Source organism: Branchiostoma belcheri, unplaced genomic scaffold (genome assembly GCF_001625305.1).
Source record: "Branchiostoma belcheri isolate BF01 breed outbred unplaced genomic scaffold, Haploidv18h27 scaffold1, whole genome shotgun sequence".
Lineage (NCBI taxonomy): Eukaryota > Metazoa > Chordata > Leptocardii > Amphioxiformes > Branchiostomatidae > Branchiostoma > Branchiostoma belcheri.
In genome coordinates, this window is record NW_017802379.1 from 1,322,867 (window position 1) to 1,350,176 (window position 27,310).

At 41.6% G+C, this 27,310-nt stretch overlaps 4 protein-coding genes across 4 annotated transcripts; 3 read left to right on the forward strand and 1 right to left on the reverse strand.

Annotated features, from left to right (window-relative positions):
• The first annotated feature begins 167 nt into the window (after positions 1-167).
• LOC109463588 (methyltransferase-like protein 23) lies at positions 168-2,731 on the forward strand. Its single transcript, XM_019760448.1, has 5 exons — positions 168-302; positions 1,422-1,526; positions 1,737-1,974; positions 2,233-2,317; positions 2,512-2,731. Exons 1-5 carry the CDS (start codon positions 228-230, stop codon positions 2,663-2,665), a joined length of 657 nt encoding a protein of 218 aa, XP_019616007.1. The 5' UTR covers positions 168-227; the 3' UTR covers positions 2,666-2,731.
• Positions 2,732-4,039: 1,308 nt separating this feature from the next.
• On the forward strand, positions 4,040-13,461 carry LOC109463324 (ankyrin repeat domain-containing protein 35-like). Its single transcript, XM_019760098.1, has 13 exons — positions 4,040-4,264; positions 5,749-6,123; positions 8,456-8,584; positions 8,997-9,151; positions 9,509-9,727; positions 9,914-9,992; positions 10,250-10,393; positions 10,749-11,009; positions 11,401-11,520; positions 11,856-11,980; positions 12,304-12,399; positions 12,733-13,035; positions 13,339-13,461. Exons 1-12 carry the CDS (start codon positions 4,246-4,248, stop codon positions 13,027-13,029), a joined length of 2,019 nt encoding a protein of 672 aa, XP_019615657.1. The 5' UTR covers positions 4,040-4,245; the 3' UTR covers positions 13,030-13,035; positions 13,339-13,461.
• Positions 13,462-19,547: 6,086 nt separating this feature from the next.
• Positions 19,548-21,323, forward strand: LOC109463698 (glutamyl-tRNA(Gln) amidotransferase subunit C, mitochondrial). The gene is made up of 5 exons (XM_019760550.1): positions 19,548-19,668; positions 19,823-19,873; positions 20,044-20,213; positions 20,410-20,513; positions 20,647-21,323. Exons 1-5 carry the CDS (start codon positions 19,585-19,587, stop codon positions 20,685-20,687), a joined length of 450 nt encoding a protein of 149 aa, XP_019616109.1. The 5' UTR covers positions 19,548-19,584; the 3' UTR covers positions 20,688-21,323.
• Positions 20,975-26,050, reverse strand: LOC109463568 (serine/arginine-rich splicing factor 1B-like). Its single transcript, XM_019760408.1, has 5 exons — positions 25,954-26,050; positions 24,743-24,953; positions 24,202-24,380; positions 23,683-23,855; positions 20,975-22,322 (listed from the first exon to the last, which is right to left on the reverse strand). The coding sequence occupies exons 2-5, from the start codon at positions 24,910-24,912 to the stop codon at positions 22,119-22,121; spliced, it is 726 nt and encodes a 241-aa protein (XP_019615967.1). The 5' UTR covers positions 24,913-24,953; positions 25,954-26,050; the 3' UTR covers positions 20,975-22,118.
• Between the last annotated feature and the right edge of the window lie 1,260 nt (positions 26,051-27,310).

The following is a 27,310-nucleotide window of genomic DNA, read 5'->3' on the forward strand; positions in this document are numbered from 1 at the left end:
AAGCATAGTCATTCTAAGAATTATTCAACACAATACTGTAACACTGAAAGTAAAATACTGTGCATATTTTCTTGTCGTGCGGTTTCTTAAAGCAAGATTACAACACTGTACTCGTGCGCCATCTAGCGGAAATGACGCAAAGTGTGCTGTCAAGATGGCCGCCAAATGTTCCTACATGTACGTGCGGATCACCTACAACTATAGCGTAGTTTCTGCCCTCGTATAGCATGCAGTGCAGTTTTAAAACGTTCAGGTTTGAAGGAAAGGATGATGGAGAACCCGTGGAAGTAAAAACGCCAGAGGTACATCCCTTTATTGTGCTCATATCAGTCAGTATGCGCTGGTGAATTATGTGTGAGTGGGGGAGGGTGGCGCTCCAGAATTTACAAGTCAAGTCAAGTCAAGGTTTATTGCACAACGATTGTCACGGGTACAATGTATGGCAAATAATAAGATTACTAGTTGGTATATGTCTAACATAATGCTATGTATATGGTCAACGGACATTGTATCTGACAGAGTATTATAAATAGCTACTGGCTAGAGAATATTTCGACTCTACATGTACATTCTACATTACGCTAGACTATACACATGAAGGGTACAGTGAGCAGTTGTACCTAATTATACTAAACATGTTTACATCATGTAAGTAATTGTAACGTTTATCTCTTGTACCAAGTTGTACAAATTAACAAGTTATATGTACTATTGTTGAGCAATAAAGTTCATTATATTTCCACATACCCGTTGCTTTTCTGTGTATGGTTGTCACTTTTACGTTATAACATTGACGTTGCAGGAAAATACAAATCTTTACAAGGCTAGTTTCGAGCACGTGTGTGAATGGAATTGTTGTACTGCAGTGCTGTACTTCGTTGCTAGGTGCGTTGTGACGCCGCCAGAAACCTGAAGCATCTTTAGTACCAACTTCCATCACAATATACGAAAATACATTTGACTGTCATGGGGCTGATATGGGGGATACTATTGAAACTACATGTACTTAGTCTGCAAACATTTGGATTTGTATCCCGGAGTTTATTAGAACTAGTTGAGGGCCTGCAAGCCCTTTTTCGTAAGGCGTAATCAGGCCGTTTTAGACTTCGTAATTCGTAGGCAGCCTCCGCAAAAATCAACGTAATTCGTAATTGGACATTAGTCGCAAATCGTAAAGTCGTAATCAGCTCTGAGACTTTAATGTAATTCGTAATAGGCGGCGAAAATTTTGCGTAATTCGTAATCACTACCCCCCTTGCAGGCCCTCCTAGTTTTAAGCAACAAGTATGAATTTAATCCTTCATAGCAAGGAGGTTGTATGTAGAAAGGAGATTAAAGAAACCACCTTATTTATAGCCAAAGAAAGCATGCAAGGAAACAGCCTATTCTGAAAACCTGGATTTTAACTTTTAACATTCCAGGTGCTAGACCCCAGCTATGGTATGTACACCTGGCCCTGTGCTGCCGTGCTGGCACAGTTCGTCTGGCACAACCGTTCACAGGTGGCGGGCAAACATGTTCTGGAGGTGAGAACAAACTTCTTTCACTTTGTTTTCATTTCCTTTGGCTTACAAGCATCACGGAATGCTGCCCTACAAGTCTCTAGCCATCATGCAACAGATTGTGCCCCTCTGTCTTCCAAAAGTCAAATCTTTTGTCACCCTTTAATAATGGATGTGAAGCAACTGTGCATTGCCAAATTCAGAGGTTTTTTTTCTTTTGTTGTGTTTTAAAAGCTTGGTGCTGGCACCAGCCTTCCCGGAATCCTAGCGGCCAAATGTGGGGCTACTGTTACCCTGACGGACAGCTGCCACCTGCCTCGCTGCCTAGAAAACTGCAGAAGGAGCTGTGAGGTCAACAACATGTCAGAGGTCAAGGTGCTTGGTGTGACCTGGGGTCAAGTGTCACCAGCTATGTTGACCCTGCCACCTGTGGATGTGATCCTGGGGTCTGACTGTTTCTATGATCCAAAAGGTAATGTTCATAATTAGAGTTAGTCAATAAGCTACCTGTCATAAGTTGACATGATACTAGTCAACTGTAACTGATCACTGTAACTGAACCTGTATCTTGTTGCATTTTGTCTGATCCTGACTTCTTCCCTCGTGATTGATCTGAATGAAAAGTGGATTTGAGTATTTCATGAATAAGCAAAGGCTCAAACAAAACAAATATTGAAGTGTCATTAGATTATAATTAGAAAGTCAGATTTTTCTTTATTCTTTGCTGCAGATTTTGAGGATGTGCTGGCCACAGTGTACTACTTCCTACAGAAGAACCCACAAGCCAAGTTCTGGACAACTTACCAGGAAAGAAGGTGAATGAACTGTTACATTCTCTAAAGTCTAAGGCTGGTTATACTGAATATATCTATTGACAAGCCTTAAAAATCATTAGTCAGATACCTCAATAAGGTACATAGGAACAGCAAGTACATGTAGACATGTACTGTCTTACATTCTATGTGTTACCTTGCATTTGGGCATAACTTATTTTGTTTTATTTCCCCAGCTCTGATTGGTCGATTGAGGCCCTCCTGAAGAGGTGGAAACTGACATGTGTGCACTTCCCACTTGCCTTATTTGGAGCCGACAGCCCGTCGCTAGGCGGGTCAGATCTGCCCAGCAACCACTCCATACAGATGCTACAGATTACAGCCAGATGACAGAAGACACTTTCAAGACGACTGATTAAACGTTATTATAAATCTATTAAGAAAACTTTATCATTTACATCAGCAATAAACACAGTGATCATTGCAATAAATGTTGTATACTGAGATACATTGACAATTGCAGTTGTTTAACTCACTGTCATGCCCAGAAGGTAAAATCTGCTAACCAAAGAGTCATGAAAAACTCGGCTTAAGCGTAGGACAGGTGTGCAAACAAACATACTAGGCCCAACTGTCAATCGCAAAGCCCCTTAAGATACCATCCAAACAAATACGTATTGCCATATAGTGTAGTTCTTAGAGAACATAATGAGAGAAGCCTTAGCACCAAAAGTAGCACCCATCAAACTGGCAGGACGCACCATAACCCACCTCCAGTTTGCGGATGATGTGGATTTGCTGGATGGGTCAAGAGTGGATCAGCAATCCCAGATCAACAGCTTGGACTCCACAAGCAGGAGGTACGGTATGGAGATTAGTCTGGAGAAAACCAACTGCCTTGTATCCGGTCCGTCTGATACAAATGGCCAAGTCATAGTCAGAGGCACAGAACTGGAGCAGGTCAGTGAGTTTACATACCTCGGCTCTGTCCAGACAGAAGACTGCAGCTCAGACAAAGAGGTGAAAGTCAGGATTGCCAAGTCAACCCAGGCACTGTCGAAACTAAAACACATCTGGTGCAGTCATAGCATCTCCATGCCAACAAAGATACGACTACTACGTTGTCTTGTGCTATCTATTTTCTTGTATGGTGCGGAGACATGGACTCTAAATGCAGCTATAGTGAAGAGAATCAATGCGTTTGAGATGAACTGTTATCGCAGACTGCTACGGGTTCACTGGACATCACACACTACAAACAAAGAGGTCATGGAACGCATCCACACCTTGCAAGGCCCACTCGACAGCTTCCTGACCACAGTTAAGAAGAAAAAGTTACAGTGGTTCGGACATGTGTCTAGGGCCAAAGGCACACTGTCACATACAGTACTCCAGGGTAAGGTGGAAGGCGCACGGCCGCGGGGACGTCCCCGTCGGTCATGGATTACAGACTTAAAAGAGTGGACTGGTCTAACAGCCAACCAGATGGCCAGACTGGCGGAGGACCGCCAGCAGTGGAAGAACTTGGCCAAACATCATGCTGCCCCGACGGCTGACTAAGCTATGGGAGAGAGAGAGAGAGAGTAGTGCTGAAAAGGAAAGTAAAGCAATAAAACCATTATACAATCGTAGAATACGACGTACAATTGTGTTTTAAATAACAATTATTTTATGTAACTGTTTGTGCTCTTGATCTTGCAAAACTTTAGTATGAAAACAAGGGAAAGTGGAAAATGTTGCTCCAAGTCTTGGTTGCGCTTTGATGCGGTGTCTCACCTGCCGACGGCCCGCGCGATGCATGTCGGGTAGTACACTGGGTTCTGGACAGAGACATGACATCTGGGCGAAATCAACAACTTTGGCACCGTTTTACTCGCCCTTTTCATCGTTTTCCAAGTATGCGGACGACTCGATTGTGTCCATAATATTGTTCTGAACCAAGAAGCGGCCGAATTCACGCACCGGAGGCGATGACACTGAAGAAGAAAGGTAAGAAACGCGGGTGATTCGCGAGGCCCGCCATGTTTTGGTGGGGGCGCGTCCTGCGTAACGGTGTTGACGGAAATAAACTACCATCTCACTGGCATCTGTCACGACTGTTTACATCGCTTAAAAACGTGATCGGTAAGGTTTAAAACTGATTGTAAGATTCTGAACACAGATATCAGTGTGACACTCTTCTGTCTCATGAATAAGGACGTGCAGTAGGGACATGTCAAGCCTCAAGCAAGGCAATTGAGATAATAAAATGGTTCCCGGAAGAAGTCTTAAAATTTCCGAGCCCTTAAATATTCGACAGAAAGGTGTTAAGACAATAAGGAAGGTTCGTCTTGTTGTGGACTGACCGATGGAGCATTTCTGGGATCAAAAGTTTTAGTCTATAAAATTTAGCAGAAAACTCGCCAAACCAGAAGTGCAGAACCCCCATGATCTCGAGGGACTATAACTAACATAATTTTCATCTTTTGTCGTCTTCATATTTATTTAGGTCAGCACTTGTTTTTCTAAGCATAGCCGTCTGCTGTTGTCCATTATGCAAGACAATGGCGTGTCAAAATAAAGAAAATATTGCTACACCAAATAGTGCTTGTTTGTATCGGCTTTAATTACTAGTACCTTGCTAGTACTAGTTCTTGATCTGAGAAGTTAATGACTTGTAGTTGTAGGCAAAATCTTTACTTAATTTATTAGGTGTGACAAGTGTGAATTATTCATTGCTTTAACAAACCTCTGTTTACTCAAATTGTTTTATGGGTTGGCAAATTAGTTCAGGGGTAATTAGTAAAGATCACCACTGTTTGTTGTGTGCAGGATCAATAATTGCATCAATGTGATTTGCGTTTCATTTTAGCGTGGGGACACTTGAGTGTACATGTAAGAGGGCTTCATTTGTTCTCAATACAAAGAAGTAGATGTTGTGTTTTTCTCTGTAAAACTGTATCTTAAAGACTCTCTGTACCTACTTAGAACAAGATTCATTGAGTGATTAACCAAGAATTTGAAGCACAATAGCCTGTAGATGTAGCAAAGGAGGGGTGAAAAAGGTCTCGAAGCTGAGAATGTTGAAGGGCCAGGTGTGTTTTAAGGGTCTTCACACTCTTCGGCCTTGCAAGAGAGACTGTCACAGAAGGAACTCAAAATTTCGCTCAAACTTGAGTCAATGGAACTTAAAAATACACTTTTTATTCCATAGGCATGCAACAGACTGAACATGCACAAAATAAAGGATAATATATTTTTTAACATTTACAAACAGCAAAGGTTTCAAAAGATGAAAAATGAGAAGAAAAAAAACGAAATTGAAAGTAGAATAGAAGCTCTTTTAAGTGAAATAGATGATAATTTCTACAGTGGCCAAATCATTGGAATATTGTCACAAATTTAGGTCATACTTGCATCTTGTAGGCTTGTCACCTTAATCAACAATAAAGAAAATGATGATACTACTGAGATTATAATTTTCTGTTCTTCAGATTTTCAGAAGGCAGTGTCCTTCATACAAGAGCTGCTCCTGAAGATCAGTGAGGACCCTGAATGTGCAGAGGTGCGGGACAGCCTGAACCTGGTTCTGGTGCACATGCAGCGTTACTACCGCCTGCTGAGGCTCCGCAGGAAAGATGGCGGACAGGTCAACCTCGCCGCGTCCATGCCCCACGGAGGCATCAGTCCCGCCGCCCCCGCTCACGACTTTCTGGACCATTTCAGCTGGAGGTGGCAGAATATAGAACACAGCGTGCCTCTGAACGGGAGCCTTCCAATTGACGGGAGGAAAGACTCCGGGATTCCGCTGGTTCTTCAGGCAGTGAAGGAAGGGGACAAGGAGCTTGTTGCACAGCTCATAGAGAAAGGTAAGATATGTATAGGAGATTAGTACAACCAGTATTTACTAAATGTGATTCAACAAGAGATCTAGTCAGTACAGTTTAGAAGTCAGGGCTTGGATTCCTTAATTCAATTTATTAAAAAGACAGCTACACAAATCCAGTTCTACTCAAGACCTGCATGTGGTTGCAAGTGGTATTTTGAGTCCTGTTAATCAAGACAGTCAGACACAATTACATTGTCTCATTGAGATCTATGTTGGTACTAGTATCAGTCTTTGTTAGCTGAAATGAATCTTGTCTTAACCTTTAAGACTAGTGATTTCACAGTAGGAGTAGTTGGAGCCCTTCTGAAGTGAAATGCAACATACAGTACTATTATGTTACAATGTACATGATGTAGTGATAAATGTCCAAGCATTATATAGTTATGACTCTAATTTGAACTTAATGGTCAACAAATGTCATACTAGGCATAAGTCAATGTTTTGTCCTGCACTTGACACATAGGTTCCCATATTACACCCACAAGCCATAGAAAGCAAACAATCATGTTTGATCTCCACTTCAAAGTACTAAAAAATCATGCACCAGGCAGGGCACTTCATGGTAACCCAACAATGTAGTACGTTGAGTTAGTGTTTTCAGCACATTGTAGGGTTGCCAACTTGTCAGAAAGTACACGATGTAGTCACTACATGCAATGTGAGAAATAATTTCAACTCAGATGAAGACTTAACAGTCCAAAATTTTTATGGCAGAAGTTTCTTACTTTAAGCTCCACAAGTTCTACTAATACTAGTACTGTGCGTCAAACAACATCACAGAGCTCAGAGCTCCTTTGAAGGTTTCTCAACGGTTCATTGGGCCCTAACCAAATGCCGTTGTTAGACCAAACAGTCCTTTTGTGTGAGTGGCGGCGACTTCTGTAGGCAGCAGGGCGTGGGCTAATAACACACACATCCAAACATGCTCTGTGCCAACACACCCACCAGAGACATAAACAGTCAGGGTTGCTAGGCTACAGGGTCAAAGTCTTGCCCTTGGTTTTGTTGTTTCTTAGCTGTTTTTATCATCAATCTTGTCTAATGGGTTGGAAAGTTGGTCTTAATACCAAAGGTTAATGCAGCTCAAGATTATTACCGAGTTTCTCAAAGGAAATTTAAGATAAGAGTTTCAGTAGACTGAATATGTCTAGATATGAGGAGATAATTTGATATAATATGCTGTAATTTTCTCATTTTTAAGTTAAACATAGTTATTTGCAGAATTGAAGATGCACACTAAGCTATTAGTAACTTCTAGATACCATACATTGTTGTGAACTATTATGGTTTGAACTTTAAAGAGTTAAGTAATGAACTTTATGACAAAAGCAAAAAATACATTTCTTGTATATATAGTAATCAGAAATAGTCCAGGGTGAAATTCAAAGTTCTAAGATGAAAAATATTTCTTTTCATGAAAGTTAGACACACTGCACTCATAAACTTATACACAGTACACAGACATGGATATATTTTATAGTTATAATATGGAGAAAATGTTTGTCACTTCCTTTCAAGCAACCTGTCCAGCATATTTTTACTAAAAACACATTTTAGACATAAAGACAGATTTTTAAGTGAATTTAAGATGCTGACATAAGCAGATCTATGAAAGGCTTTTGTAGATCTTGGTGTGATCTATGAAAGCCTGGGTTGTTTGGACAGGTTTATGTGAGGGATTACTGTTGCCAGGTATGTGTGAGGAGAAATAGCACATCTATTATTTAACATGCTGTCTTCATGCTTTAGCTGCTTGGCACGCATCCTGTATTAGAGCAACAACCTTAGGCCAGTTCTTGGAAGGGTCCATTAATGGAAAATTGGGATACCTGATAAGCTAAATGCACATTATCTGACGTGCTGCTTTTTTGTATGTTACCTGACAAAAAAAAAAGCCTTTAATGCCCTCAATACATATGGTTGTTTGCTTTTATATAGTTTTAATAAACTGGTCACTTTGACATTTCACTCGCCTAGCTCTAGTGGAAAAGTTATACTGGATATTACAAGTGCAAAGAATTTTTCTGTTTTCAGGTGTCAGATGCACATGCATATGTAGTATAGTATGTTAAGGTTGTAAATTATAGCGCAAACATTATAAGTTATACATAGAATGACTATAGAATGACTATAGTAATAATATTATGTTTACTGTTATGATTCCTTTGTCAATATGTTTTATATCTCTCCTAAATTCTGACAGTGTCTGATTATGGATTATTAGTAAATGGTTATTAAAATTGCCAACTGTAGGCTTAATACAAGTATTTCTTCCATCCCTCCTGATGAACTGTGTGCTTATTTTTCCACAGATAAGAAGTGCCTGCGTCAGACAGACAGCCTGGGCAGGACCCCCCTGATGTACGCCGTGTGTCATAACCAGCCAGACTGTCTCAGCCTGCTGCTGGAGAATAAAGCAGACCTGGATGTACAGGCACATGGTAATGGCAACTGTACAATCATTAGTAACTACTGAGTAAACAGGCAATCTTGTACAGTAACTATAAAATCACCATACAACTTGAGATAACATAAACTATCAGACTTCAGTCTAGAATCTGCCACCGACAGATCACATCGGTAGAGGCCTGGCTAAAAAATATTATACCAAGTACATTGTACATGAACATAAAGTTACTCTTTAAGTTTAACATACTTTTGAAATGTCCAGACAACACATTAACAATTGAAATATACCGTTGCACATAAAGAAATTGGTCAATGATAAAGAATAATAAAGAATTCCACATAAAGAAATTGGTCACCTGATCAAGAATATAGGTGCACCATGCTACTGTATGTTGTGTCTTGCAACGATGACTTAAATAAATATTTGTTGATTTGTACTCCCAGATGGTATGACAGCAGTTGCCATGGCAGCAAACCTGGGCCACGCCCCTGCGGTGGAGCAGCTGGTGCAGCAGGGAGCCAACTGTGACCTGCAGGACATCCAGGGCCGTGCTGCAGTTCACTGGGCAGCTGCTGGGGGGAGCAACGGGTGTCTGCAGGTAAGTCATGATGATACACAGCATTCAGCACATTTGTTCTGAAAAGCGTGAGCAAACAGTCAAGAATAGTAAAGCAAGGAGTGGCATGTTTAAACTTAGTACAGTTACAACATCAGAACTTCAAATAGTGCACATGATGCATTCAGGCTTAAAAATCATTTTCTTTATCTCCAATTGTCATAGCTGGTGATTGAAGGGAAGCTAACCCCGTCCTTTGTGAAATACTAAAGTTTTTTTGGCACCAGTTATTTCTGTGTCTCTGACTTCTGCTCAGAATGCATTGTACATTTGTGTAAATGTATCTACTGTCAACGCGAGGAACTAAAACATCCTTTCCTTCATCTCCCTGTCCTACAGTTACTGATAGAAGGGAAAGCGAACCCCACGCTGCGTGACCGTGACGGCATGAGCCCCTGCATGTGGGCGTGTCGGGCAGACATGATCCACCACCTGGACATGATCCAGTCTGCCCCGACCTTTGACACAGAGGAGGATGATGGGATAGAGCGGGACATGGCGGGGAGGACGTGGACCCACTGGGCAGTCAGGAAGACAGAACCACTGCAAGTTCTACATGTAAGAACCCAGTTGTAAAACTCTGTGGTCTCAGGTACTTTTTCTCTGCATGCCTTCACTGGTGCCGGTAACATTAACTGCATTAGACAAGTTTTACCAGCACTACTTAGAATTGAGGAAGTACATGTATGGACAATACATCATTAACCAGTAACCATTTTTCTACATTATGAACTGTCTCCGCAGACCTTACTGAAGAACCACAACATGGCAGCTATAGTCGACAACGAGGGCAAATCAGCCTTCCTCGTGGCAGCTGAACAGGGTAAGTAACTGTCAAGGAGTTAGGGCACATTTCTTTAATCTTATGGATTTCCTCACCTCACCTCACCGGTCCCATAGCAGTCTGTCCTGCCGTCGGGGCTTGGATTTGCTTGGAGTATAACTCCTTGAGGACAAGCTTGTGAGTTTGGAGCTTATTTTTCTAATGTAAGTTGTGTGTTAGCCAATTTACATATGGCTCTAGCTAAAATTAGGATGAAATGTTCCTTATCCCTTGACCCTGACCTCTCCCCTGTGCAGGTGCCATGCCAGCCTGTAAGTTGATGCTGTCTGAGTTGGGACAGGACTGTCTGGATGACAGAGATGATGAGAAGAGGACGTGTTTACATCTCGCCACCATCTGTGGCCATGGAGAGGTCGTCAACTTCTTCCTGGAGAACGGAGGTGTGGATTTTTGCCTTTTCATGTCATGATTTCCTGGAATTAAAAACAAAAAAAAAATTATACTGCTTCATCCGTGCAATTATATTGGTTCATCGGGAAATAAAATTCAAAATCAAATATAATGAGCATGTTTGATACAGAACTCTAATACATGTAAGTGGAACTGCTGGTTTCAGGTTGTGTCTTACAATTGCTGGTGTATTGAACTCATTGCATTCAATAGCTCTGTTACTGGACGTAGTATGATACACATATGTTGGCATGTAGGTCATTATGTCCTGTAAGAAAGCTCCTGTCACAGCAGCAGTATTTAGCAAATGTTGCTTAAGAAAAGCATTTCAACCCTGTTTTCCAGCCAACCTCCAGGCGACAGACTGTCACGGCGCCACAGCGTGGGATTACGCGGAGAACCGACAGCTGCACTACTGCATGCTGGTCCTGGAGGCGCACCAGAGACAGCAGCTGCAGGAGTCCGGACACCTCCCCCCCTCCCATCACAGCAGGAACACCCCCCAGGGTCAGACACACCCACCGCACCCCCCTCCAACACCCCCCAGCAGGGCGTCCAAGAGACAGAAGAACGAACCTCACAAACAGCAAAACCACAGTGCAATAGGTAGGATGGACACTGAGCATGACTATATCATGGCCTTCTACTGGTTAGGCGCCTAGAAGCTTGATGTCCCACATCTCTAAGTCAGGAGAATTGGGAACATAGTAATGGACGTAATTTTGGAAGGGATAATACTCCATAGAGGAGTGGCTAATATTAACTTATATATCAAATTCACATAATATGCAAGTAGAAACCCTAATTATAATGACTAAAGAATTACGTCTAACTTGGACACATAAAAAGTGTTCTGCAAATCTCTTGAATGGTTGTTACAGCAATCCCCAATGTTTTTGTATGTTTGTTTGTTTGGTTGGTTGGTTGGTTGGTTGGTTGTTTGTATTGATGGTTTTGTAAAACCTTGTGAAATGAAATTGATGACTATTTTTTTCAGAACCAATGGAAGAGGATGATCAGGAGAGCAGGCAGGGAGAACAGCTGCAGTCCCAGCTGAGTGGACAGGGGGAGCTGGTGCAATCTATGGACAGAATGGATGTCGGTCAAAACAACAAAGGTACAAAATGTACAAGTCTGCTTGGAATTCTTGTCCAAATCTGTACTGAATGTACAAGAGAAAATCTTGTTTTCATATTAAGTAACAGGATATGCTTTCTCATATGTCTTATCTTAAGTATCCATGTAATATTAAAAAGTATCTATATTGCATAAGTCTTATTACAGATCCTAAATTTCTGATGCCTTTCACAAAATGCACCCAGCGTTCTAACATAAATCAAGTTAAAAGGAACAGTTTTAAGACTTCCAGTCACAAAAAAGCAGCCAAGCCACTACTGTTAAGAGATTTCTTCTTTACCTTTTACTTACCATATTGTTTGATTTGCTTTTCAGTTGCTGATCGGTCCAGGAGTAACAGTGACGTGAACAGTGACCAGAGTCTGAGTGTGGGGATGAGCGTGTCAGACATCGATGGGGAGGGGCCAGATACGGAGGAAGGGCAGGGCAGGCCTGTGCAAGTAAGAACCTGATGTGTTGGTTCTCAAGTTTGTAGGAAATCAGAAAACAACATACCAGGCATCCTGTGATAGTATAAATGCTACCATAGGAGCCACAATGTCAACATAGTAGGGTTAGTTTATCATTCAAGTAATTTTAAACTTTGAACTCTGTAAAACTGTAACAGCTAGGAAGGCAATGGCTTTCTTCAACTGTTAGTGCCAAAATATGGACATTTCGGGGTTTTTAAATTTAAAATTGAGTCATATCTTGACTGGTACATGTACCGTTCATTTCTTTAGAATCCGTGCTATAATAATAAGGATGTTACTTATTTTTTCAGTCTCCCCGAGGACCAGGTATTCAGCAGCAACAACATGTGAACCACGTACCTCATCCCCCAGCGCGGGGCCAGGCACCCCCACCTAACAATCAACAGGTGGGACCAGCTCAGTACTTCTGGGTATAGGAGTATTGCTTTGGATGGCTTGCATAGACCATCCCGTCAATAGAATGTACTGCGCCTGCACGAAACCTGTAATGTAAAAAATACTTTGACAGAACGTCTCCTTTGAGGTTGTATTTGCATATTTAAGAATCTATAGTTTTCAAGGGTTGTATCAAACCAAACACCAAACTAAGCCACACATGCCGACATGGTGCATAGACCACAGAATTTATCAGTATGGGTTATCTTCTTAGGCATTTTTCACCATAACAAATTACATGCGATACCAGTAGATCTTGAATTTGTTTGATTATTCTTTTCCAGATGATGCAATACTATGACAGCTACCCACCTCAGGAGATGTACCCACAGGAGTACCCCCCTCTCCAGGTCCCCACCGGCCCCCTGCCTGTCCCCCACCCCCTCCAACCTCCCCAGCCCACCACCTCCAACCCCCCGAACCCCAGCAGAGACGAAATCCCCCTCCCGCCCAGCTGGCCCCCCTGGGACCACTCCAGCCGGTGGAGAAACAGAAGAAGAAGAAGAAGAAAGGCAGCAAGGCTGAGAAGGAGTCTGTCCCCGCACCTCTCAGGCCTAACAGACCAGCCAGTCACACCATAGGGGAAGGTGGGCACATCTTTTACCCTCTCCCTACTTCAGTGTGATTAAGAGAGATGGAAATGTACAGCTTGATTTAGTCTCATATTACTGAAAAACTATAGTTTTGATTCAGTCTGAACAGTTCAGCAAAGTAAGGACTAATGTAGAAAGTCACAGGATGGGAGGTTAAGAGAAATGGAAATAACTTTTTATCTAGTATCACTGGCAGTACAGAGATCAACAAAGACTACAGTAGACATTATGATTATAACAAAACCATACCAATCACATGACAATGTACATATCTATATATAATGATGTTTTTCACAGGAAGAGGACCAGAAGACCATGGCCATGAGATGCCAGCCTGGGAGATCGAGCGGCCCAGTGCCCCTGTTCCTCCCCCCTCCCCCCGGGCAGCGTTCGGTAGCAGCCCTCCCCCACCTAAACACAGCAAAGGTACATGGCACACACCAGTCATGTTATAACTCTGTGAGCATGAATGTGTGTGGGGATGTTGTTCATTTGATGTTCATTTGATGTTCGTTAGCTTCATATGCTATCTGAAAGGTCTGATCTGGCCTTTTATTTCATAGGACGTGAAAAACGAGCAAACCAGAATTTCAACCCTCAACCTTCTTCTGAAGTAACAGTGCTGCTTGCCTCTGGATTATGCTTTCAGTATACCATATATGCATAGATCTACATTAAATCTCATAGCTTATAAACTTTTATCCCCTAGTTATGCAAAAGTTTTCTTTTGTATGTATCAGGAATGTATGGAGAACAGCTGCACAGGGACGACCACCATTCTCACAGAGACGGTCCTCAGGAGGAGGACAATGAGGACAACGGTCACCTGGGCGTGCCCCAGCCAGGTTACCATGGTAACAGGCATGGGCCTGTCAGCAGGAAGCAAGCATCAATTCTACCTCCGGTAGGTTAACTCAAAGTGGCAGGAGAGCTCAATTGGTAAACTATGTGATTAAACGTTCAATTCCAAGATCAATCTCACAAAAATGTTGAAGCAAGCAGCAATTCTACCTCCGGTATATAGGCTCACCTAAAGGGTCAGGAGAGATCAGTTGGTAAACAATGTGATGAGACTATAATGTTTAATTCTAAAGCTAACCTTGCAATAATTTTCAGCCACAAGCAGAAATTACAGAAAAGTGATTTCAGACCCCCTTATACATGTTATGTTGTTAGTACACCGTGGTGCTGGCTTCTATGTTCTAGATGTCACAGGAAAGTGATTTACCTTTATCTCGAAAAAGAGAAAAAATAGCTTAGATTCCTTAAATTCCAGTGTCAGAGTTACACTTTTGGGATGAAAAGTTTGGATTTACATCACACCACACTAAACCTGTCTCTTTCTCTTCTATTTTCTACTGCATGACATCCAGCACGAGGGGAAGACTGGGATCCCCTCCCTGCAGAGACCAAAGACCCCCCTGCGTAAGGGCCTGGCCTCCCCTCCCTCTGCACCCCCCAGGCTGGGAGGCAGGCTCAACAGACCTGTGGCTTACTGAAGAGGGGAAACATCATACCAACCTGTGGAATTTGTACCCAGATTTCAGACAGATTAAGACTAAGTGTTGAAATACATGTAGCTATTTGGCTATCTTGGTATTGTGGGAATGATTATGATTGTAGAGATGGAAGTCATGTAAAACTCCTCACTCAAGTGCCCTGTCTGTCTATGTAGAACTTACCAGTATATACTTGAAGCTGCAGTGCAGCCTGTATACCCTAGCCTTTTCTGACTTCCTGTAGGATAGTCTCTCAAAATTCCTCTCTACATGCTACACTGTAAACTGCCCCAAATCAGCAAATTTGATCCATAGAGTGGTCAGGCTATAGTCATTCAACCATCAGAATTGTACTTATATTATATCAAATTCACCATGTACATGTAGTTCTAACTTTGTATGGATACATGTACTAGATAAATGGTGATTGTTAAGATTATAGAATTACATTCCAATAGCACTGAATAGATACAGGGACCACCTTTAAAAAAGTCAGTGTGGAAAGCTTCTTGGCAATACATGTATTTATGACACTGCGAATGTTTTTTTATAAGAACTGTGGTACATATTATTGATATTTGAAGGCAATGTTCAAATTTAAACCTTCAGTTACTGTAATGTACTAAAATGTTCTAGCTGCCTCAGTACTAAAAAATGTACACATGGACTATGTACAATTGTATTCATCAGGCATTGACTATGCATGCGTCAGGCCCTGGCTATGCATACCATAGGCTATGCAGACACTGCGACTCTGCATGTGACTCTTCACTCACTATGCATTATGTGCAACTAGTATGTGTTTCTTAGGGAGTAGCCACTAATGTATGGCTGGTACTGTAGCACTGATTAAATGCATAGTGAATGAACTTGTCATGTTGCTTTATGTAAGTACAAATAATTGTGGACAGTACAATATGTATCTGTATCTCATGTGCCCATACATGGATACATTGACCAGAAAAAATTGCTGAAAGACAATGATGCACTGTGTGAGTATAGTGTAACAAAGATGGAAAGGAGAGCCAACCTTTGGATAAGATAGGCTCCACATTTTTCCCACTGACTTCTGCTGCAATTACTGCTACATCTACATGTATACATCTATGTGTAAAATTATATGACAATGACAATGATCTTTATTGCATGTTCTTGCCCATAGGGCTAAATGCATTACAAAGATATATGTATATATGTATCTGTATCTAATAGGTACTACAAATGTACATTCTACAACAATACTATCAAGACTGTTATCTAATACCTATTATTCTATCTATCCTACCCAGTCCGCAGAGATTCTTCTCGCTTTTTGAAACATGTGTATTTGAAGTGGCAGAGTTCTTCTATAATGAGTTGATAGTTACATGACATTAAGTAGTTAAATATGGCATCTATCGCTTTATAAGATAATCTGAGTCTGAACCAAACTGTCAGCCTACACAGTTGTAGATAGGATGGTTTTAAAAAGGTAGTTAGCTTTACATGTTGTTTTCTCTTTTTATTTGTCTATACTGTACATGGTGTACATAACATCACATTGTAGTTTCTTACAAATCCTATGGGCACAAATTTAAAAGCATTTGTTATATGCAAGTCCAGTTAAATGGACTGAGTTGAATAGGTAGACTATGTTTTGTAAAGAAATGAAGAGTATAGAGTATATTGTTGCGGTAGGAAAGGTATGTGTCTATTAGAATTGTTAGATAGTGTCTTAATATGTAGAGTTGTACATAAAAGCTAGATGGATACAAATGCTTTAATTAGTGTAAAGTTTTTAACGTTAAGAACTTCCTGTCATCTACAGAAAACACAGGTAGACCAGACTCTTAACTAGATGAGGTGGATGTAAACAACAGGAAAGTATCATGAAGACTGATACTGTACAGTTTTGATAGGAACTTAAATGCAGCCCACACCTGACACTAACTATCCAAACTGCCTCCTAATTGAAAGCCACACTTCGTTGAAAATGGCCCACCCTTTTCAGAACTATGTACAATACTCACACATATCCACATACCTCTCAATAATATGGAAACATAGCATAGTCCTGTATATCCATGTCTGTCACAGTAGAATAATATGTAACTGGTGTATTTCTGTGTTTCAAACTTGTACAGACTCTATTGAGAACTGCCATATGTGCAGTTACAATGTAAAGGTAACTGAGGCCTGTACTGTCATTTTGTATAAAGAAGTCCTTAGAAGTCTTTTTCTTCCATGATTCAGGTGACTGCGAGTAGTGGAAAGCTATAGTTCTTCATTGAAAACGGAAATTACAGATAATGTGTGTTGACTAAACCTCATATATCTACCAGGTGACATATGTCCACTTTGAAATATTATTGCAGCTGATATTTAGATATGCAGGAGTGCATTACACTGGGGGTGTCGCATTGAAGATCTCTTTAGATGCTATTTTTCAATGTGGTGGATATAACTATTATAAATGACCTGGCAGAATTATGTTATTAGATGTTACAACCCTTTCAAGTAGTTCTGGTCGCAGCTGTGCAATCCACCACCTCAGTACTGCTTCTATAGAAAGTCTCTAATGTTGTGACACAAATTGAGTGCCTTCAACAATTCTTTGATACTGCCAAGCAGGAACAACGCATGTGCTAGACTCTCTCTGACTTTGCGACAGAACTGTATGTGGAATATTTCTATCTCTTTGACTATGTGCATAGTTGCATGTACTTTTATTGAGTTGTCTGAAATCAGTTCTCTACCTTTGCAATCAACTGTCCTTGATCCAAGTTAGTTATTTATGTCTATAATAGAATGCTTATGTATTTGTCCAGAGTAAAACATGTGGCTTCTCTAGAAAATGTTTGCTATTGTTATCTATTACAAGAATTATGAATACATGATTAAAAAAAACAACTTTATTGACAGTGTCATAAATGACTTGTCAGTACAAAAATTGCATCTGCTACAATGAGTTACCCAGCAGTAACCCTTAATGCACAATGATCATACCATATCATCCTATCCCTTTCGTAAATACATTGTACATATTGCATGCACTAACAAGTTTATGAAATCAAAGCTTCAAGAACTTGCATACCAAAGGCATTTGCCATAATTGTTTTATAAAATTTTGTTTTTATACTTTGCTACATTTATGTAAGAAACGTTTTTCACTTCTTACTCTATTAAGTACATACCTAAAAGTACTTTTTCTAAAAAAAAACCTTTGGTTTAATATTTGCTACTGAATGTCAAACATAGTCAAGACAGGCAATAAAAGTGCAGATAAGAACATTTGTCCTCCCGGTATCTACATGTGCCAGATATAATCTGCCTTTAGAATGTTTCAACAGCAGGGATTGGAGGAAGCCTTCTCTGGGTTGGTTTGGAGAATGGTCATGTTGCATTTCTCCTAAAAGCTGATGGAAAAACTTAAACCCTGTCCAACCAGGAACTGTTGATCCAGGACATGAGTTGCCTCCCTTACATTATTATCACCATCATGCTTCTTGTCTTTCCGTATTGTCAAAGACTGAATGAATAAAACCGACACGTAGGTTTAGTGCACAAATTCATCAAGGTGTTCTTCATCACTTGATCCTTACAGTTGTACAGTCATAACTTTTCCCCTCTCAACATTACAAGATGAGGAATATCTAACCAAATACAACCTAAAGTCAATCCTGGTGTCGCTGTAAACATTGTATTTTGTCCCTCAGCTATCTACATCTAAGTATAATCTTGTGTAGTTGAAAGTCTGAGGAAGGGTCCGTTGTTAGGATGCTCCAGATTTTGATGTGGACTCCTGACTGGATGGTTTTGCAGAAGGTGGTTTCTGTGGTTCACTGTTTGTACCCAGAATTGTTCTTTCCACATCCTCGATGTTTATTTCCTTTTCCTTCATTGCTTTCTGGTGAAGAGAAATGAACATGCAAATACTCTTTATTCATCATTTCATTTCATGTACATGTTTAATACTATAATAATATATCCAAGCAGATACTACGGTGGCAAAACTGTGTCCCTTGAACTGAGGAATGTCTACATCATATGGTTACAGGGTGGCCAGTGGTCATACCTCTGGCCAATGGATACTGTATTGCCACCATAGTATCTGCTTGGAGATTAACAAATAATACTGAAGACAGCGTCATTGCCATACAGTTACGTTGTAATCAGAGTTCCATGTAGCAAGTTACCTGATATATTTTGGTTCAAAAGTCACAGCCATGCCAGCGTGCATCTTTCATGGCGACCGTAAATCACCAAGTCATTACGGATCATTACGATATGGCCAAACATGGACATACAAAATGCACATAAAAAATGGGGGAGGGGAACATCATGTGTGTGCCGTTACATGATGATGTTTTCAGCAGAATGTCTGTCCCATGCGTTAGTGTGACACACGCTGGCAGGCCGGTACCTTTTCGCCGGGCCCCCGCGGACGGGAAGGCGGGGGAATCGGTCAGAGATACCTTCACACACGACTGGTACTTCTTGAAAAGCGGCGTGCACGCCTCGTCCGCTCGGTCGCCCTTCAAGAACTTTTCCGAGAACCATTTGTTGAAGCACTGGTCGTAATCCCTCTTCATGTCGTTACATTCGGATCCCACGCTGTTCATGGCGATTGTTTTGCGATACTGAAGACAGAAATGTCCAGGAATGCAGCGTCTTTCCTCGGGATGTTGTTTACTACGAGTCTTCCAGAGGTGAAGCCTTCTGACAGCTGTGTCGTACGCAGCAATAAGCAACATTCCACTACAACAAAGTAGTTCCACAATAACATATCCTTAAATTTCTGAGTTTTAGAAACTTCCCACCTCTTTTTTCGTCCAATACTCTAATATACTCTTTGGCATGTTTCACACTAAATCAAAGGTAGTCTTTGTGGTTTAATAACGTACAGTTTCATTTTAAATCCGCGGAAGAATACAAAGATGTGACCCAGTAGGACATTCTGACCTTTCAACTTTCAAGATGGCGGCCTGGAGCTGAAAAAAATCATCGTGTAAAAACATTTCCAATTTTCCAGTCCGTATTAGTTTATACAGGTGTGTGGGCAGCTATGAATCACTTACCACGGCTGTGCAGGGCGCCTCTTGTTGGCAGGCCTGTTTTACTTGCGATAACACGAAGGCTTTCGTCCAAGGTGAGCACTACTTCCACTATGCAGCTGCAGTAACGTTACTGGTAACTTGACTTCACTCTTGGCATGATTTAGAACTATATTAAATCGGTGTATTGTAAAAGTCATCTTATGTATAGCGGAGGAATGCTAAAATAATACATTGCCTTTTTGACAGGTGCCCCCGGAGCCTACATGGGAGGAGGTTGACGAGACTAAACTACCAAAGGTTAGTTGACAACCGACCTTAAATTTGCTGTTGCTACTTTTGCTTTGTAACGTTGCCCCTCTCTTGTACATGTCGTGTCTTTCCGATAGCTGTAGCTCACTAGTCATGCTCTTCATGTGTATGTCTATACAGTTGTTAGTATAATGAAAACACACTGTGTAACTTCATAGCCTACGAAGATCGACAAGGACACCATTGACCATTTGGAGAGACTAGCCCTGGTGGACTTTGCCAACAAGGAAGGCATTAGCAGGCTGGAGGCAGCAATACGCTTCGCAGACCAGATGTTCTTGGTGGACACTACTGGCGTGGAACCTATGGATTCAGTTCTAGAGGACAGGTATGATGTGTGTAGTACAACTGTAGACTGACCTACCAACAGGAACGTTCTTCACCCATTCCAGAAAGATCAAGAAACAAGTACTTAATAGACTTAACTGTCCGTTGTAGTTTCTGGTTTATCAATAAAGATGTCCGGTGGCATCGCTAAACATGTATACCTTTCCTCAGATGATATGATGCCCTTTCCTCTCCAGAGAGCTGTACTTGCGAGCTGATACAGTCACAGAGGGAAACTGCAAGGATGAAATACTAAGGAATGCTGGGAAGGTGGTGGAAGACTACTTTGTGGCACCACCAGGTCAGTACTGACTGGAAACTGTGTGTACTCAAGGCTTGTAAAGGGCATGTACTACCCCCAGTATCAATCCTATGATTTAAGTACTCTGTCATTACTTCGCTCAAACAGTAACACTATTCCTTTTGCTTTACAGGGAACATTCCTCTACCAAAGAAAGAAGAATATGACAGATGACCAACCTTGTACAGCTTTCACTCTAGACAGTATTGACACTATTTTAGATTGATAGCCTGTATTGTATAGTTTGTATGACTATCAGTTACTTGTATTAGCATTTAGCTGTCTATTCAATGCTCTTTATGTCTCATTATTTCCTAAAGCTCTCATGCCATGGTAGATTACAAGTGTAAGTCAGAGCAAGACATACTATTTGGATTAAACAATCATTATGTTACATTCTGAGAACTTGTGTAAGAATCTGAGGTAAACTAAGTTTTAAAGGAAAGATGATAACACAAACGTTCTGGTATAAGATGAATTTTATTGAAGCATTAAAATATTGGTGACTCCTGAAAACGTTACTTTGGTCACATCCTTGAAGTTGAAGCTGATACTGTAACCTGAAATGAAAACGCCCATACCCAAAACAACCATTCACCAAAAATACTGAACTGTGTTGGATACTGTTAATAAACATGTCTTCTATTCACCCCTGGCTATTTACATGCATTTAGTAATGGCAAACATCAGAAACCAAAAGGGTTACAGAGATGAAATGGAAGATCCCCAACCGCTGTATCATCTTACTGTTGATTGACAAATGATTGATGTGACAAATGATTAGTAACAATTTATCAAACATAAAATAGATATAGAAATCCATAGGATTCATTAGTCACTGTGTAGATGCAAAGTAAAAACTGGCCCTTATCCCAAATCAATCAGAAGTTAGCATATTTGTAGACTAGAAAAGTTATTTTAGATTAGATACTACCTTGGTAAAATTACTGGTATTTTTGTTTTACACTACAGACTAGTGAAAAATGAGGCTTGTATAAAATATAGATGTTGGTCAATAGATGCAGATGTTACAACTGGAAATGATAAACAAGTGAATGATCAGAACAGCTCCCCCACCCTGAGTGTAGAAAGTGATCAGCATCTCTAGCCCCTTAGTTCTATTCACTCAGGTTTATGTACATATATGTGTGACCCCCACCCTCATTTGTGTAACACAACATGTTATAAGGCTCATACACACACACATTATACTTTCAACACCTATGGCAACATCTCCTGCCCTATCAAACTTAGCTACTCCTAACCACACCGTATAAAAAAGACAGAAACAGCAGTACAGTAGTACAAAAAGTTCCTACAAATATCCAAGATATCAAGGACTATACATTTTCCAACTATGTTTGTGATCACATCGGATATTGTTGTACCACAACTATCCTAACATTTACAATGTTGCACCCAGGGATTTTCTACCTCTTGCTTAAGACTGTGGAATGGTGCTGTCTCTAGTACTACCCTGGGTCCCCTGTGATTATGATGCCCAGTCCCATTTATCAGCTCTAAAATACTACGACCGCTGCCAGAGGCATACTCCCTTCATGCATTACTTGTGACGATTCCTCGGAATGTGCTCTGCCCCGACGCTTACGAGCGGGAACGAGAGCGCGAGCGGCGGACTGGGGAGTATCGCGGGGAGGATCGTGAGCGACGTCGCCTGTTGTCCCTGTTGTAGGGCGAGCGGCTCCTGCTTCTGGACCTGTTGCGCGGGCTGCAGCTACCGCCGCCACCGCCGCTTCCACCACCACCACTCGGAGAGTCTTCCTTCACACGAATGTAGGTTACCTCCCCCTAAAGTTTGTGGAATCAAGACATTAGAAGGCACAGGAAAAAAACACAAAACTCGGCTAAAGGTGGGGGGAAAAGATTAGGTCTACCTTGCTTACACAATCTACAGTATCCATCCAACATCCACTCCTTACATTCTCAATGAAAACATGACATCACAGGTTCCAACTACAGCCAAAGAAAACAACAAAGCCACCTGATGGGGATGCCTGCTCTTACCTCCCTCCACGCTCCGCAAGGCTCCCAAAGTTCCTTACGTTTCCGATTCCTTATCCCTTTTCTTTTCCAAGATTTGTTTTGGGCCTTCCTTTCCCTAGTACCTTGTGTCCGGACTGCCAAGCCCCGCTCACTTGGGGTCCAGATTCCTCTTAGCTCCCTAGGAATCCTATCCGTTTGTTTGTTTGTTTCCCCGAGGTTCCTTTCCTATCCTCGTCGAATCCCTCCCGAAAGGTCCTGGCCCTGCAACTTTTTTTGGCCTTTTCCGTTCCGAATCCCCTCCCGTTCCTTTCTTCCATGCTCCAAGGTTTCCAACTTACCGACCTGCCCCCGTGGCCTCTTCAAATTTACAATGCCCGTCCAGCGTGAGAGCGAAATTTATCTAGGGAATCCTGATCGAGGAAAATTTGGCTGATCCTAGGCAAGGTAATTCTTCAGGACCGTCCAAATGTCTTCCCTACCTGTTTCCAACTCTAGTGTAGAAAGGCCTCCCTGTTGTTACCTTACATGTGGGTGACAATCGGAGTGTTTTCCAGTCTATTAGGAAATCGAGAGTGATCCTGTGCTTAGGAAATTTGGTGCTCCGAGCTGCAATGTATTTTTGGGTCATCCGCCTAGAGGCCACGTCACGTTGAGTCCAAGAGGGCGTTTTTAGAGAAGCACGGAAACATTTGGGAACGGGTGCTGAGTGGGATCCCCTACCATTCCTTTCTAACCAAAGAGATGGATTTGGAGCAGACTGGACAATTTCTGCCCACTCCAGTGAGAAAACCTTCATCAGTCAGTAGAACCTCTACGAAGTGGATGAATCCCCTAACCGTATATCTCTAGCCTACACACGACGTAACTACATGTACCTTAGGGCTATGTGAAGAGAATTTCACCGATCCAGGCCGAAGGACAATTTGTGCGAGTGTTCCAACGTAAGGCGAGTTTGGGCCGTTGTTTTTGGCTGAACCGAAGAGAATTTCACAGATCCTAGAAGGGAAATTTGAGCGGGTGGTCCTAGGCGAGGCGACTTCCTCCTGACTGGAGGCATCCACCTTCTAGCTGGGGGGCAGAAGCGGACTGTCTGTTACTTTCCAAACAACACTGTGTGTGAACGTTGAGAAATACCGCCTGCGCTTCAACTGGCCAAGGTACTTACTTCGTGGGACCTAAACTTTGAGTCATCCAGATGTTTGACGGCATACTTCATGTCCTCGTAACGCAAGAACTCCACGACTCCGGTGCCGTCCCGGAAGACGTCTGCGAAACAGACGTCCCCCGCCTCCCGCATGTGATCCTTCAGGTCCTGCCAGCTGCCCGTTGGAGGCAGACCTGGTTGAAAGAAAGAACAACCTTGAGGAACACTTCAAAGCCAGAATTCATGTTTCAGTGTCTTAACAGTTATCAACATCAAATACAAGCAGAGGAAGATGTAATTATCATGGATTCATAACCATGTTACAGTGCTGTAGGCAACACCGTTACTGAAAATGCTACAAGTGCACCACCGGTACATACAAGCACAGTAAGACGTAATATCATGCTGATTTGCTTAACTGGTAGCCCCCTTGCAAGCAACACCCTAACTGCAGCAAAATGAATATAACAACTAACACTACAAATTTCATTGGCAAGGTCAAGACAACTATACTTTTTTCAAGTAAGAAAAACAAGTCACCTGTAACCAAGACTCTGTACTCGGACCTCCGTGAGGGTGCACCACCCCGGCGGGCACCGCCGCCGCCACCACCACTCCGACCGAAGCCACCCCTCGCAGACCCCCTGGGGAACTCCACCCTCAGTCTGTACCCATCCAAGGTGTAGCCATCCCTCCCATACACAGCATCATCAGCATCCCTAAACAAACATGGGATAACAATCTTCATTAGTTCTTATCTGAGAGAAATCAGAGAGTAAGTATAAATATTTGTGCCATACGTTCCTCAGATGTTTACGCACACAGTGAGCAGTGTTGCTTGTTTTATCCCACAACAAAAATGTATCCTGTTTACAGTTTCTCTGCTCAGTATTTTACATAGTAGCTGATAAGTATCACCCTCAGCTTTTGCATTTGACAGAGTAACTGAAGTTCTTTTTTGCCCACATTCTTGCCTAGAATGGGCTGCTTGTACAGTTTCACCCTTTTCTTTTCCTACTTTGTCAATTTTAGCCTGTAAACAGACTACAGATTCCTAGTCTTCGATGCATCTTTCACCCACCTCTTGTCGTCAAACTCCACGAATGCGAACGGCGGGCCCCTGCCGATCTTGAGGTCCACATGGATGATCTTGCCATACTTCCAGAAGACGTCCTTGATGTCGTCTTCCCGCACCTCTGGGGGGAGGTTTCCCACGTAGATCCGGCAGTCGTTGTTCCCGTAGAAGGACATGTTGATTTCGTCTGCTTGGTTGGTGGTTTAAGTTGTCAGGGCTGTTTGGAAACAGGGAATGGGAATTATTATATGTGAGAGGCAAGGATAACGGCTTACTAGACTCTAGAGTCATGTGATGTGATGTTCATCCATTGTAGTCTTTTGTCATTAACTTACTTTAAGAAGAGGGCAAATAATAAAGAAGTTTGGTGTTTTCCTGCCACCAACAAAGTTCTGTCTACTCGAATCTTCAAACTTTCATCCAAATTATGTCCAGAAATTTGGCAAAAATGTCTACGATTTCACCTAATATCTAGGACAGGTTTTTTAGTACTTTTTACTCATATTTGTAGTCTGAAACTGTGCACTCACTGCTGCTATGCCACGTTGTTGTCTTCTAAGTTCTATTCATGTTCCTGTGTTGGGGATGTGGGTGGGGGGCTAAATTATAAATGGCTTGTTTTATCATGTAAAATATACAAGTAGCAAAGCCAATTATACTTGGCTGGCTGGCGTGCTTCTGAAAAGGGCTGGGAACGTGGCAAATTGCAGCTTGTATTGTCCTCTTCCTCCCACTAAAAATACTTCAGCTGCCCCTAGATCATAGGTCAAGGTTCCAGTCGCCCACGGCCTTGGTTAGGTCACAAACAACCCTAAATCTAAAAGTAAAACACTTGGGCAGCTTTGTTGAGCTTGAAAAGAGCAAATCGGTCGTTTAGACACTGTTTAGCCATCCAAACAAACTCAAGAGTATCAAACATAGTTGAAGAACATTTTTGTGGCTTACGTAAGCCTAGATAATTTAAAGAGTGATCTAAATATTTCGCGGAAAGTTTAGCTTGTTCGGCCCAACGCCCCACACACGGGGCGGGCGTAACGTACAAAGAACCCGCCGTCACAACAATAAATCTTCGACAAAACCGCTTCCCGTGGTCAAAAGTATCGATATAACTGAGTTCAACACAACCTACACCTCTTTATACACGTATCTGAACGTTTCACCATACCGTATTCGTCCCAATTACGGCAAAAAATAACGAAAGACTTCGATAACCTTACCTCAGAACTTCCTTCTCAAAATGGCGGGCCCTCGATGCACGCCGCTCATTAATTCTCGTGAATTCTCGCGAGACCCACCGACAATGGCCGATTCGTTACGAACATCTGTCCAACGCCTCGGCAACGATCGGCAAGGATCCGTCATATCTCCAAGCAGATCATACGGTGGCAAAACACAGTATTTCCATTGGCCAGGGGAGTGGATACTGGCTTGTCAGTTGTCACCGTATGATCTATTCGTGTGCCTGGTAGAGGCTATATTAGATGGTCCAGCTTCTCTGAATCAGAACCGGCATCTCAGGCCCTTTACAGCTTCTTCTATACTTCAATTCAAGGCCCTTTACTGCGTACAGCTTCTTCTTTATTTATTACTCTCTAGCCACCCCTGTGCGTGGTATTACTGACGGGGGACGTCTGATCACTTGTCTAGCATATATTGATGGAAACGCTAGTAATAAGTCCCATAAGCTTTTCATTTGAAAGTTAAAATTAAAGGCCCACAATTTTACCCGGGCCCCACCGGCTCCGTCGTGTTTCAAACATGCCCGGGAAAAATGCTTAATCTCACTATAATATTAAACGCACCGAAGTCGAATGTACAAGATTCAACAACAATACCAGACTGATAGTGGTGAATAAATCTCGGTTATTTATTTGAAAATGTCAGTTACAATATGAATGTTTACACCTCGAAAGGTTAGGCTACTGGCTCAAACACGGTCATACAACTTTTTTTAATGTCAGTAACAATGTACAAAAGTATGTTAGTTAATTAATTAATATACATGATTCCTTATTCTACTACATCCAATTACTCTTTCAAGAGCATAGCATAGGCCAATAAGTTAAATAGATCTAGAGTAATAAATAAATAGATGTATAAATAGATGTATCAATAAATAGACACCAGAGAAATACTGTACACACAAAACGCACGATGTGCTTCAAACTAACATTTGTCCACCCTACATTTCTCTGATAATAAATAGGTAATAAATAAATAAATAGAGCGATGTCTTCTTATACACAATGATAGGCAAAGAAGTCATGATATTTGCACTTTTGTCCCGACTTAGTCAATACCATAAAGTTACACAAAATAATACATTGTTCGTCACAACTAGTACTATTAACAGGTTCGATATGGCAATAAAGACGTGATGGCTAGTTTCGGTCTGGTTAATTAAGAACACTGACTAGTACTGTTTTCATTATGATATAGAACACCGTAGTCTTTTGCCGTCATATTGGTAATTTATGACCTCCTCCAACTGCATGGCTTATGTGTAAAACCCATAAAATGTGTCCTTGGCAGTATCGATGGCGTAGATATTACTTGGGATCCAAATAATCCTGC

Coding starts and splice junctions, on each gene's coding strand:
- LOC109463588 (XM_019760448.1), top strand. CDS start 228: ATGCAGTGCAGTTTTAAAACGTTCAGGTTTGAAGGAAAGGATGATGGA. Junction 1,527..1,736: donor CGGGCAAACATGTTCTGGAG/GTGAGAACAAAC, acceptor GTGTTTTAAAAG/CTTGGTGCTGGCACCAGCCT. Junction 1,975..2,232: donor CTGTTTCTATGATCCAAAAG/GTAATGTTCATA, acceptor TCTTTGCTGCAG/ATTTTGAGGATGTGCTGGCC.
- LOC109463698 (XM_019760550.1), top strand. CDS start 19,585: ATGAATCACTTACCACGGCTGTGCAGGGCGCCTCTTGTTGGCAGGCCT. Junction 19,669..19,822: donor CACGAAGGCTTTCGTCCAAG/GTGAGCACTACT, acceptor CCTTTTTGACAG/GTGCCCCCGGAGCCTACATG. Junction 20,214..20,409: donor GATTCAGTTCTAGAGGACAG/GTATGATGTGTG, acceptor TTTCCTCTCCAG/AGAGCTGTACTTGCGAGCTG.
- LOC109463568 (XM_019760408.1), bottom strand. CDS start 24,912: ATGTCCTTCTACGGGAACAACGACTGCCGGATCTACGTGGGAAACCTC. Junction 24,381..24,742: donor GTGGAGTTTGACGACAAGAG/GTGGGTGAAAGA, acceptor ATGTTTGTTTAG/GGATGCTGATGATGCTGTGT. Junction 23,856..24,201: donor GTACAGAGTCTTGGTTACAG/GTGACTTGTTTT, acceptor TCTTTCAACCAG/GTCTGCCTCCAACGGGCAGC.
- LOC109463324 (XM_019760098.1), top strand. Junction 9,152..9,508: donor GGAGCAACGGGTGTCTGCAG/GTAAGTCATGAT, acceptor CCTGTCCTACAG/TTACTGATAGAAGGGAAAGC. Junction 9,728..9,913: donor AACCACTGCAAGTTCTACAT/GTAAGAACCCAG, acceptor CTGTCTCCGCAG/ACCTTACTGAAGAACCACAA.